The sequence below is a fragment of the Monodelphis domestica genome, chromosome 4 (assembly GCF_027887165.1).
Source record: "Monodelphis domestica isolate mMonDom1 chromosome 4, mMonDom1.pri, whole genome shotgun sequence".
NCBI lineage: Eukaryota > Metazoa > Chordata > Mammalia > Didelphimorphia > Didelphidae > Monodelphis > Monodelphis domestica.
The window spans coordinates 389,488,305-389,501,922 of NC_077230.1; the positions used below are offsets into that span (position 1 = coordinate 389,488,305).

Here is a 13,618-nt window from a genome sequence, read left to right on the forward strand (position 1 = left end):
GTGACGTGTATGGGCGGGGCCTGCGACCGACGCAAATCGCCCAGCAGCCGCTGTAGCGGAATCCCTGCAGCACACAGGTAGTATCTCCCCCTCCCCGAACTTTCCGCGTGCAGTAGCCGTGATGTCCTCGAAGGCTCGAGCTCTGGCCCTGCCGGCCTCCGTGCTGGGCACGATAGAGATGGGCTGGCGTATGGACCGCTCCGCCAGTGAGGCCGCCGTGCACGTCTTCCTGGAGCGCGGCCACCGCGAGCTGGACACGGCCTTCATCTACGGCGACGGCCAGTCCGAGAGCTTCCTGGGCAGCCTGGGCCTGGGCCTGGGCGAAGGAGGCAGTAGAGGTAAGGCAGCCGTTCCCTGCCCTGCCTGGACCCCTTGCACCGGCCTCTGCCCAGCCCTTGGGGTCCGCGCCACCTAGACCCGTACAACTTGAACCTCACCTTCACCCAAAGCCAGACCCTGCTGTGGGATCTGAGGCCCTGCAACCCCAGCCTCCCCCACCCCATGCTGCAGTCCGGGCAGTACCCCCCTTAAGCATTAACCCCAATCCTGAGTGCTGAGGCTGAGATCCCATCCCCGTCGAAATCTGCAGCCCGTGACCCCCTGATCTTGGCTCTCTATCCCCCGCTACTCTATCCCTCCCAAAAACATTTTGGGTCTCCTGGCCCTTTTGGGCCTACAGCTTTCACCTGGTGGGAGGGTCCAGAGGTCTTGCATCCCGATCTCTGAGGGTGCTGCCTCCTCGCCTTGAACCATGCAATTCCTGGTCACTCCCGCCTCCCCAGAATAGTCTCTGCCTCCTACTGTTGGCCGATTCCCAAGCACTCTGACTTCTAGTGGCGCATCCCCGTGGCTTTTGGAGAGAGCCCCTGCTCCCCAAACCCATCCTCAGAGCCTTGCCCCTTGCCCCAGCAGTAATTGGATCCTAACATGTCAGTCACCCATTGGCTAGGAGCGTGCCCTCCTTAGCTCCTTAGTAGCTTATCTAGGCTGAGTTGAGTCCGGTAAGGAAATGAAACATAACTGGAGGGGGCGGGAGCGGGAGCTCTCCATGCTTTTCATGCGTGCCAGGTGAAGGACTTTGAACAAGGGGTCTATCAGGACTGCCCCTTTGGGGGTGGGGGATAGGGAGAGGAAATCTTTGGGCCACTCTGTCTCTAGCTTGTAGCACTATTTTAGGGACTCCAATGGGGGAGGAGGAAACAGTCAGAGAGGATCTTCCCTGCCCTGAATGGAGCTTGGGGTGTCTTCCTGGGAGGCTAGATCGTGGTGACCTCGGCTGGTACCCCACCTAATCTCTCTTGCAGTCTTACTCTTCCACTCTCACTCCAAACTCCTCCCGCCCTGAATAGTTCCCTGAGCGGCTGCCATCTCGGATTTATACCGTGTAAGAGCTGGAAGAAACCTTAGAACTCAAATGGATCTTAGAAAGCAGAATGTCAGAACTGAGGGACCTTCCATATCATTTCTAGTTCTGCTGCCTATTTGCTGGTCAGCTAGGTGGCGCCAATAGATAGGGCACTGGACTTGGAATAAGACCCTGCTTCAGGAGTTCAAATCCAGTCTCAGTCACTCAATAGCTATGCCATCCTGGAAAAAAAAAATCACTTAACTGTGTTTGCCTCAGTTTCTTCCTCTGTAAAATGAGCTGGAGAAGGAAATGACTGACCACTCCAGTAGCTTTGCCAAGAAAACCCCAAACAGAGTCAGGAAGTCAAGATTGAACACAAGTGAACGGCCACAACAATTCCAATTTTACAGAGGAGGAAACCGAGGTCAGAGAAATGGAAATGACTTCTCTAAGGTCACACAGTGCCACAGCTGCAGAGATGGGACCAGATTTGCAGCCATGGTGTTCTTTCTGGCACTTTGCCCTATACAGTATTCCACTTCGGCATTTCCTATTTCATCTTGTTTGGGATTCAGTATTGTAACTGAGGATCTTAAATAGTTAAGTTCAAGTCTCTCAGTGTGGCCTTGAGAAAGCACTTGATATTTCCAGGCATAGGATCTGTTCCTTTAGAGATGGAAGGGACCTTAGAGGGCTTCAGATCCCAACTCTTTCATTTTACAGATGAGACTGAGACCCCAAAAGGGTAAATGCTCAGTTTTCCTCACCTGTAAAGGGTCGGGTTTGGACCAAATGCCTCTAACAGCCTTCTACCTCTAAACTTTTGTTCCCATGATTCCTAAGAAACCTTTGGCCTTCTTGCTAATCAGTGCCCTTTAACTCCCCTTCACTTCCACCACCCCTTTCCCTATGCCCACACCGAACTTGGGCTCAGTTCTATTCAAGTCCATTAATTTATTTACTGTACCACATACTCTTTGGTACATGAGAACAATCTCTGAGAGGGGAATTAAGGATACTAAGGGAAACTGAGGATATAAAAACAAAGGGCATCAATGCAATCTTTTTTTTTTTTAAGTCAATAGTTAGGGCAGGTAGGTAGGTGGCCTAGTGGATAGAGAGGGGAGGTCCTGGATTCAAATGTGGCCTTAGACACTTCTTACCTATATGACCCTGGGCAAGTCATTTAACCCGTTACCTAGCCCTGTCCATTCTTTAGCCTTGGAAATGATTCTCAGACTGTAAGGGTTAAAAAAAAAAAGTCAGCTGTTCAGATATAGGGCTCCACAGAGGACTAACTAGCTGTTGTTTGAATTGAACTCAATCTCTGCTACCTCTTACCTTCTTCTTTCTCCCCAGTGAAAATTGCCACCAAGGCCAATCCTATGGAGGGGAAGTCTCTCCGACCTGAGAGTGTCCGGTCCCAGCTAGAGACCTCACTGAAGCGGCTACAGTGCCCTCGCGTGGACCTCTTCTACCTGCATATGCCAGACCACAGCACCCCCATAGAGGAGACACTGCGGGCTTGCAATGATCTGCACAAGGAGGTGAGAACAAAGGATAAAGAGGGGGCCCTCTAGAACCTAGGATGTCAGACCTGGGAAGAGTCTTAGAACAGAGAATGTCAGAGCTGGGAGAGACCTTAGAACAGGGAATGTCAGAGCTGGGAGAGACCTTAGAACAGAGAATGTCAGAGCTGGGAGAGACCTTAGAACAGAGAAGGTCAGAGCTGGGAGAGAGCTTAGAACAGAGAATGTCAGAGCTGGGAGAGACCTTAGAACAGAGAATGTCAGAGCTGGGAGAGACCTTAGAACAGGGAATGTCAGAGCTGGGAGAGACCTTAGAACAGAGAATGTCAGAGCTGAGAGAGACCTTAGAACAGGGAATGTCAGAGCTGGGAGAGACCTTAGAACCCAGACTGTCAGAGCTGGGAGAGACCTTAGAACAGAGAAGGTCAGAGCTGGGAGAGAGCTTAGAACAGAGAATGTCAGAGCTGGGGGAGACCTTAGAACAGGGAATGTCAGAGCTGGGAGAGACCTTAGAACAGAGAATGTCAGAGCTGAGAGAGATCTTAGAACAGAGAATGTCAGAGCTGGGGGAGACCTTAGAACAGAGAATGTCAGAGCTGGGAGAGACCTTAGAACAGAGAATGTCAGAGCTGGGAGAGACCTTAGAACCCAGACTGTCAGAGCTGGGAGAGACCTTAGAACAGAGAAGGTCAGAGCTGGGAGAGACCTTAGAACAGAGAATGTCAGAGCTGGGGGAGACCTCAGAACAGAGAATGTCAGAGCTGGGAGAGACCTTAGAACCCAGACTGTCAGAGCTGGGAGAGACCTTAGAACAGAGAAGGTCAGAGCTGGGAGAGAGCTTAGAACAGGGAATGTCAGAGCTGGGAGAGACCTTAGAACAGAGAATGTCAGAGCTGGGAGAGACCTTAGAACAGAGAATGTCAGAGCTGGGAGAGATCTTAGAACAGAGAATGTCAGAGCTGGGGGAGACCTTAGAACAGAGAATGTCAGAGCTGGGGGAGACCTTAGAACAGGGAATGTCAGAGCTGGGAGAGACTTTAGAACAGACAATGTCAGAACTGGGAGAGACCTTAGAACACAGGGCTGTTGGGTCCTTAGAATGTCAATCATTCAAGAGGTATTTATTAATCATGTGCCAGGCACTGTACTAGAGCTAGAGATGAATGAATCAGTCCCCACTCATAAAGACATTCTATTCCATTTTTTTTTAACCCTTACCTTCTATGTATTGATTCTAAGGCAGAAGATCAGTAAGGGTTAGGCATTGGGGGTTAAATGACTTGTCCAGGGTCACATAGCCAGGAAGTATCTGAGTCCAGGTTTGAATCCAGGACCTCCCATCTCCAGGCCTAGCTTTCAATGTACTGAACCACCCAGCTGCTTTTTTTGCTCATTTTTAAAAAAATATATTTTATTTGATCATTTCCAAGCATTATTCGTTAAAGACATAGATCATTTTCTTTTCCTCCCTCCCCACCCCCCATAGCCGACGCATAAATCCACTGGGCATTACATGTTTTCTTGATTTGAACCCATTGCTTTGTTGATAATATTTGCATTAGAGTGTTCGTTTAGAGTCTCTCCTCTGTCATGTCCCCTCAACCGCTGTATTCAGGCAGTTTTTTTGCTCATTTTTTCTCATTCTAACAGAGGAGACAAGTAGAGGTGAAAATAGAAAGGCAACACCCTTAGAGCAGGGTCCCAGCCCTGACCTGGTAAGGGTATATCCATCTCTCTCTTTCTCTCCCTCCCCCACAGGGTAAGTTTGTAGAGCTCGGTCTCTCTAACTACGCCTCTTGGGAAGTCGCTGAAATCTGCACCCTCTGCAAGAGCAAGGGCTGGGTGCTCCCCACTGTGTACCAGGTGAGAATCGGCCTGAGCCTGGGATGATGCTGGGCCTCCTGGGGACCCTTGTGGGCCTTGACTAGGCAGGGCATTTTTCTGCCATCAGATGGTCAGACTTGCCAGGAGCTTGAGAGACCATCTATACCTGCCCCTCATTTTACAGGGGAGGAATCCAAGGACTAGGGAAGGGAGGAAGCGGCCCCATGTCACCAGCTAGGAAATGTACCAGCTGGGATTCAGGTCCACATCTCTGACTCCCAAGCCTTTGTTCTTTCCATCACCCCATGGAGGGAGATGGTAAAAGGAGCCCTGGCTTTGGAGACAGAGGACCTGAGTTCAGATACTAACTCTGCCATTTCCTAATATAGTAAGGGATTTCTAGCAGGGCATAACAAGGCAGGCTGACAGCATGGGACCCTGCAGACCAACATTCCACTCAGAACTCCCTGGACTGGCACTGGACCCAGAGGCAGTTGCTGGAGAGAGGGTGGGTGAACTCTGGAGGAGTGAGGCTGCTTTCCTCTGGCAGTCAAGAAAGTCTAGGGGTGCTATCTAGTTATTTCTGGGGTGGACACAGAGAGCCAGTGGTTCCTTTTCCTTTGGGCTTCCTTGTTTCCTGCCTGTCCCTGCTACTGGAGCTGGTGCTACTGCTGTGCAGAAGATTTCATCTGAGCTATTATTGGGAATGCTGATTGACCCAAAGGAGGACTCTGGTGTTGTGAGGATCTTAGACCCATTTGTCCCTGGCCCTGTTCTTAACAAAACCTCCTTAACCTTAAGTATTACTTTAGAAATTTAGTTTAGAATAGTTATGTAAGTATAAGAGGTTTAATCTCTTAAGTGGGTTATAAATTAGCTAATCCCTGATTCCTTTTCCCTTCCTCCCTTTAGATAAATAAACTGTTAATTTATAAATATATAGTTTGAATCCTTCCTTTAACCCTTCCCTTAACAGTTGGCAAGTCAGGTATATATATATATATATATATATATATATGGCTCTCTTGACTACCAGAAGAAAGCAGCCTCACTCCTCCAGAGTTCACCAACCCTCTCTCCAGCAACTGCCTCTGTGTCCAGTGCAAATCCTGGGAGTTCTGGGTGGAATGTTGGTCTGCAGGGTCCCATGCTGTCAGCCTGCCTTGTTACGCCCTTCTAGAAATCCCTTACTACACTACCTTTCTCTGTGCCTCAGTTAGTCTAGACTTCCATTCTGGCCTGAGCCCCCAGCCAGTGTATTATTGGCTCATGATCTCTCCTTCCTTGGTCTGGTCTGGAGGGTTGTTCATTCCCTGAGCCTCCCCAGCTGTGCTTTCCCCCTCCCCACAGGGCATGTACAACGCCACCACCAGACAAGTGGAGACAGAGCTGTTCCCTTGCCTGCATCACTTTGGATTGAGGTTCTATGCCTACAACCCTTTGGCTGGTATGAAGAGAAGAGGCCTCTGAAGAAAAGGGGGAGGGAGAATGTCTGGAACAGGACTGTAGAATAAGGAATTGAAAGTCAAGAGATCTGGGTTCAAATGTGAGCTTTGATACTGGCTAGCTGTGTGTCCATGGGCATATTACAACCTCTCTGAGCCTCTTTGGTCAAATGGGGAAAATAATATACTGATCTCCCCGAAGAGTTGTTGCAAGGAGTTACTTTTAAAACATAAACAGGACTCAAGACAGCTGAATTGTTTTTGTGGTTTCCTTAAACTCCCTAAGTCACTGTTCTGAGCCCAATTTGAAGGAGAAGAGGGAGGGGATAGAGACAGTGTCCAGGGATGGTAGGGGTGGGGATGGATGGGAGTCCTAAACTGTATCATGCCCTAGAGCAGAGGTATCCATTCATTTGGGGTCACCATTCTTTATGGAAGGATCCTTGCAAGCCACAATAGTGACTTTTTTTTTCTTTTTTAAAACTTTGCATGCTGTCTTAGAATGGATACTAAGTATGGGTTCCAAGGCAGAAAAGCAATAAGAGTTAGGCAAATGGGGTTAAGTGACTTGACCAGGGTCACACAAATAGACTGTCTGAGGCCAGGCTGTCTCCAGACCTGGTTTTCAATCCACTGAGCCACTTAGCGGCTTCACATAATTACTTAGTTTTAATTTCAGTATATATTTTTTAAAATTAAAAATGTTTTCATTAAATATTTCCTTATTACATTTTAATTTGATTCTGTCTCTTGTACCTCTGCCCTAGAGGTATTACCTTTCTCCTCTTCCCTTCCACTTCTGGAATTATAAACTTATAAGCCATGGCCGTTGTCCCTGGATGGAGCATGTCAGTCTATTCCTCTGTTCCTCCACTCACCATCTTGGATACTTTTGGCACCAAAATAGAACCTGGCCATATGGTCTCCCTTGTTTAGAATGTCAGCTGTATGAGGGCAGGGACTTGATTTTGTTCCTGTATCGACAACTCTTATACAATGCTTGGCACATAGTTTAATCATGTTTAATAATTTTTTTATTTATTCCACTTCTTCCTTGATTGGTGCCAAGTTCAAGGGTGAGACCCCCATCTTGTGCAGCCTTTGGCTGAGCTCTTAGCCCATGCGGATGTTCTTATTCCTTTATGGAATCCCTGAGTGCTAACTGTCCATCCTTTCTACAGGTGGACTCCTAACTGGCAAGTACAAGTATGAGGACAAAGACAAAAAACAGCCGAAGGGCCGGTTCTTTGGAAATCTTTCTGAGATCTACCTGAAACGGTAAGATGCATATGATTGGGTGAGAGATAGGAGAATGTTCTGATCCACCTTGATTCCTGGAGTCCTGCTTTCCTGTGGGTCAGGAAACTGTCCAGAATCCAGTGGTCCCGGCTCTCCTGGGCTTTTAGAGTAGACCTTAGAAGTGAACACTTTCATTTTATGGATTGGGAAACTGAGTCACACAGAGATGAATAATACAACTGATTGAGTGACACAGTTGAGCCTGAGTCCTCTGCTTCAAAGAAATTGCTTGGCTTTTTTTCTACCCTGCCACTCCCCTCTTAAGATCTGTCTTGCTTTTTTGAATTCACCTTCTTGGCCAGAACTGTTGGGACTGAACCTGGAATTAGGAGTCCCTGGTTCTTAAACAGGGGTTCTTACAGAAGATATGCATGGCAGGTGTTTAAGGAAAAAAAAAAATCTTAGCCTGGAAATCTAGGCCCATTTTCATTATTAACTTGGCCTTTGTATCAGACATCATGTCTAGTTCTTCTTTTCCTCATCTGTAAAATGGGGATGAGCCCATGGCTCACCTCTGAGGAAAGCCGTCTCATATCTCAGTTAAAAAGCACCTTCGAGGGCATCTGATCCAACCCAGAGCCCAACAAGAGCCCCTGGTCACCCTCCCACAGGTCACTCTCCAAGCTCTGCTCGAAGACCTCAGCACCCCCCCCCAAATGCTCAGGCAGCCCCTCCCCTTTTGGACCCCTCTCATTGTGAGGAAGGGTCCTCTGGCACGGCCACCCACTGCCCCTACTTGTGCCCTGTGGTACCACGCAGAACAAAGCTGAGCCCTCCTCCGCTGGGCAGCCCTTCACGTGGGTGACACGCGCTCTCTTGCCCCCAAACTTAGCCTCGACACCCCCAGATCCTCTTGCCCGTCTTGTAGTCTGTGCCCTGGAGGGTCCCCACCTTCCTCTGGACACTTCCCAGACTGTGGCGACCAGCCCTAAGACGTGCCTTCCCTTGGGGTGTCACGGGACGAGCTGGGGGATCCTGGGGATCAGTGATGTTCTTGGGTAACACACGTGAATCAGCAGAGGTCACTTTGGGGGCTTCGGGGTCCTCACTGGGAGATTCGGGGTGGACGGCCCCCGGGGTCACCTGCTGAGTCGCCTCGGCTGATGGACCCCATCATGGGTTGTCTGCCAGGCCCTGCTGAGGCTGGTCTGGGCCGGCTGACCAGCGAGCCTCCCCCTGTGTCCACTCCACACAGGTTCTGGAAGGAGCATCACTTTCAGGCCATTGCTCTTGTGGAGAAAGCCCTGGCGGCCTCGTACGGGGCCAGCCCTCCCAGCATGACGTCGGCAGCCCTACGATGGATGTACCACCACTCGGGGCTGCAGGTAATGGCCCGGCGCCGCCCCGGGGGGCCTGAGCTCTTCGGGGAGGGGGGTCCCATTCCCAGCTTTTGTGTTACTTCTAGGATGCTTCTCTAGAAGTGCCTTTGCTGGAGTTTTTCTGCCCTTGGTCCTTCTTAGTAAAACTGGACACATTTTTAACTCAACTGGCAAAGAACCCATAAAGAAACTAGGAAGTAGCTTCCTGAAACCCCTCGTTAGGTGAGGACGTTCTTTTGTCCAGCAAAGCTCTCTCTTGACCTCTGGGCTCAGCTTTCTTCATTCTGGAGGGGAAGCGAATAAATATTTATACAGTACCTACAATGTACCAGGCACTGTGCTCAGCGCTTTTCAAATGTTATCTCATATCATTCTTACAACAGCCCTAGGAGGTAGGTGCCCTGGTTAGCCTCATTTTATCATTAGAGAAACTGATGTAGACAGCGCTGAAATGACTTACCCAGGGTCACACAGTCAGTAGGCATCTGATACTAGATTTGACCTCAAGTTTTCCTCACTCCAGGTACTATTCTTGCTCTTTTCACTGGGCCACCGAGCCACTTCTGAATCACTTCCTATGAGGTTTCCTGTGTTTTTAAATTCTTTCTATTCGTCCATTCTTTCCTGCAGTCACAATGTCCTGTGAGAGTCAGCTGGTTAAAATGGATAAAGAGCTGGTGATCGAGATAGGAAGGCTTGGGTGGGAGGCCCACCTCAGGCCCTTGGTATTCGGGTAGCACTAGATAAGTCACCTGATTTCTCTGGACTTCAGGCTCTTCCTCTGCAAAATGGGGATTAAAAACTCACCCTAATAGGCTCTTATGAGGCCCAAAAGAGAGATCATGTGCAAAGTACTTGATGAATTTAAAAGGGCCCAATCAGTATCTCCCTCTCTGCTAGATACAAGATGTCCCAAAAGTTTTGGTGCCATTTTAAACTTTTTTTTTAACCCTTATTTTCTGTCTTAGAATGGTATGAAGTGCCAGTTCTAAGGCAGAAGAGCAGTAAGGGCTAGCCAGTTGGGGTTAAGAGACTTGCCCAGGGTCATCTAGCTAAGAAATGTCTAAGGACAGATTTGAACTCAGGTCCTCCTAAATCTAGGCTTGGCTCTCTATCCACTGTGCTATCTAGCTGCTGGGCCCCCCCCCCCCCCCCCCATCCCACCCCACCCTGCCCAAGATATGTGGTATTTTAAATTTTTTCTTGGTCTGGACTTGTGTTATCATCATTCTAAAGAACTCCTGCCGAGGAAATTGTCTCTTCCAGGGTAATAAATCAGTCACAATTCTGCCTTTTAGGCTGCGAAAACTGCTTTTTTTTATTTGCGAAAATGGACTTTTTATTCTATATCTAATATCTCAGTCAAAAGACATTTTGTACAGTTCCTGGTGAGTCTCTGGAACAGTGGCTGATAAGTTCAATAAGAGGTGAGACATCTTCCCAAGTTGTTAGCTTTTACCAGGTTATCAATTCCTCCCTGTAGTCTACAGTAGTTCCTACACTTCTTCCTGGGTTCCACTGAAATTGCTCATCTTGAGGCACATTATTGTTCCATAATATTCATCTACCAAAATTTGTTCAGATTTTGCCCTATTGTAGGATATCACGTCTTATTTTTCAGGTCTTTGACATGACACAAGAAACTGTTAGCAATGTTTGTAGGCTTGGATCCCTTTCCTTTCCTTTCTTTAAGGAAATATGCCTTCTAGTAATATTACTGAGTCAGAGTATTGCCAATTTTGTCACTCGGAGGATGGTAGGACTTTATAGCTTCACTAACAGTAAAATAAATTATGTGTCAATTTTCCCAGAGCCCTTCAAGCACTTCTTTATTATTCCTATCATCCTTGTCAATTGCAGAGTTGATTTAACTTGAATTGATCCAATTGTTGATTTGGAACATTTTTTCTTTATTCCTGGATTCTATGGGAACTTCTTAAGGGCACAGAGAACTTTATTAACTTGCCCAAAGTCACACAGTGTCTATTAGAGGCTGGTACCTAGGTCTTTCTTCCTTTCTCCTTCCTTCCCTCCCACTTTCCTTTCCTCCTTCTCTCCCTTCTTCCTTCCCTCCCTCCCTCTCTTCCTCCTTCCTCCCTCCCTCCTTCCCTTCATTTCTTCCTCCCTCCTTCCTTCTTTCCTTCCTCCCTCCCTCCCTCTTTCCTTCCTCCCTCTCTTCCTTCCTTCGTTCCTCCCTCCCTCCCTTCTTCTCTCCCTCCCTCCCTTCCTTCCTCTCTCCCTCCCTCCCTTCTTTCCTTCCTCTCTCCCTCCCTCCCTCCCTCCCTCCCTCCCTCCCTTCCTTCCTTCCTTCCTTCCTTCCTTCCTTCCTTCCTTCCTTCCTTCCTTCCTTCCTTCCTTCCTTCCTTCCTTCCTTCCTTCCTTCCTTCCTTCTTTCTTTCTCTTATTTCCATGACACAATGAATCAAAGAGGAAACCTTTAACTAACTCTCCTCTGGATTCCCTTATATAACTGTTGGCATTTCCATCTCAGGGATTTGATAATCAGTTTTAGAGGCAGCTAGATTGACATAGTGGGTAGTACATTAATCTTGAAGTCAGAAGACCAGAGTTCTAATCCAGCCTCGGACACTTACCAGCAGCTATGTGACCATGGGCAAATCGCTTCACCTCTACCTGCCTTAGTTTCTCCATCTATAAAGTGAGATGTCAGGATCGAATGACATCATCTATGTAAAGTGTTTTGCAAACCTTAAAGTACTCTATAAATGTGAAAAATTATTATTCTGATTCAATAAGATTGTTACCCTCTCTGGGTAGATACTGAGTCTGGAAACCCTCTTGTTACCCTCTCTGGGTAGATACTGAGTCTGGAAACCCTCTGTCCTACAGTGTGTTTAAGTGAGAGTGAGAAAGCAGAAACAGTTAAGAGGAATAGAGAAGGCTTCCAGGAGAAGGTATTGAACCTTGAAAGAAGCAAAGGATGCTAAGTGGTGGAAAGGAGAAGGGAGCTCATGCCAGGTATGGCCTATGACCTTTGTACCAAGTGGGAGATGGAAATCTGAGTAAGGAAAGAAAAAACCATCCAGTTTGGTGGAAAAATGAGAAACATGTCTGGAAGGATAAAACCTTCTTCTCCCCACCTTGTGGTGTCTCGATAGTGAATCTTTCTAGATTGTTGCCTTTTGCTTGGGAGCCCACTGGGAGAATATTGCCAATGAGATGATAGACTTGTGTTCAGGGGAGACACGAGAAGTAAGCCATAATCCTGGTCTTCACAAAGCTTCCACTCATAAGGCTGGTCAACCTGCCCACCTAGCTGGCTTTCTCTTCCTCTCTCCACAGGGTGCCCGTGGAGATGCCGTGATCCTGGGCATGTCCAGCCTGGAGCAGCTGCAGCAGAACCTGGCAGCGTCTGAGGAGGGCCCCCTGGAGCCCGAGGAGGTGAGGGCCTTTGATCAGGCCTGGCACCTCATGGCCCACGAATGTCCCAACTACTTCCGCTAGGTCTAGGAGAGAAGCCCCCCTCATTGATCCTGGCTATCTCCAAGCCCTGAGCCCCAGCAGCCAGCCTGTGCCTTCATCTACAGCAGCCTGAGCTCTGCCTTTCACAATGTCCCATTCTCTGAGTCCTGGTTTTTCTGGCCTCCCATCCTGTGGATGTCTCTGGTGAGAAGAGCAAGGGCTGAGTCCTGTCCTGTTGGAATAAATAAAAGCAGCTATTGAAGCAGAGTGGATGATGAGCAGGGCTCTTCTGGGGTTCAGAGTTGTCCTTGGTAGTCCTTGGTGGGAAGGGGTCTAAGAACTTGGGATGGGGATTTCCCTCCCTAGTCAGGGAACTGACCTTCCTCAGGAAACTTTACATCTTATTGAAGGCTCCTTGTGAAGCTTACCTGGGCACACCTTCAAGTGTTCTATAAATGAGTAATCATTATTCAGCACATGCACGTGTGAAATGGGGATAGCTGCATAATAGGGTTTCAGGAGAGGAAGGTATGTAAACCTTAAAATGTGCAGGAAAAATGGCAGTAATCATAGCTGAAATTCACACAGGGCTTTGCTCAACTTGCATTTCTGGTAGAATATTAGCTCCGCAAGGGCAAGGACTATCTCACTTTGGAGTTTCATGAGATCACGTCTTTATTGCCAAAAAGGACCTCAGAGGCATCTACTGCAAACTCCTTTCTTTTCCTAATGAGGAAACTCAGGTCTAGAGAGAAAAGTAACTTTTCCATATAAACATCAGAGGAGAGATTTGAACTCAGATCTTCCTACTCCACAGTACTCTTTCAGCACCTTTCATAGGTCTTATATAAAGCAGAGGCTTCATAACTTCTTATTGATGGATTGTCAGATCACATGTCATTTATTACTATTGTTTTGTCTAGAACAATGATTTTGGTATTGTAGAGAATTTTCAGAGTGGAATTTACATTCCATCAATTTAGGAGACAAAGTAACAACTTAAAAAGGGAGAAATAAATAATAAATCTTAAAAAAAACCCTAACTTATTAGTACTAACCCAAATAGAAGGAACCTAATGCATAACTTTAAGTGTGAATGGACTAAGCATTCCAATAAAAAGAGTGACAGAGTGGAGTCTATAAAAAAAAAACAAAAAAACATCTCCCCCCACCAATCTATTGTTTACAAGAAATTACTAAAAGCCAAAGATATACATAATAAAAATAAGAAGATGGAAAAAAAATGTAAAATGCATCAGGTGTATCCAAACAGCAAATGTTACAATTATGTTATTAGGCAATGGGAAAATAAGTACCCACAATATTATTAGAGCCAAACAAGGACATTATATTATTGTTTAAAGGAACCATAGACATCAAGCCACTATCAATATTAAATTTATATTCACTAAATCACATAGCATCTAAATT

At 47.3% G+C, this 13,618-nt stretch overlaps 1 protein-coding gene across 1 annotated transcript; it reads left to right on the forward strand.

Annotated features, from left to right (window-relative positions):
• Positions 1-121: 121 nt before the first annotated feature.
• LOC100027677 (aflatoxin B1 aldehyde reductase member 2) lies at positions 122-12,454 on the forward strand. Its single transcript, XM_001377869.4, has 7 exons — positions 122-338; positions 2,708-2,895; positions 4,636-4,740; positions 6,052-6,148; positions 7,328-7,424; positions 8,641-8,770; positions 12,068-12,454. The coding sequence occupies exons 1-7, from the start codon at positions 122-124 to the stop codon at positions 12,227-12,229; spliced, it is 996 nt and encodes a 331-aa protein (XP_001377906.2). The 3' UTR covers positions 12,230-12,454.
• Positions 12,455-13,618: the final 1,164 nt, after the last annotated feature.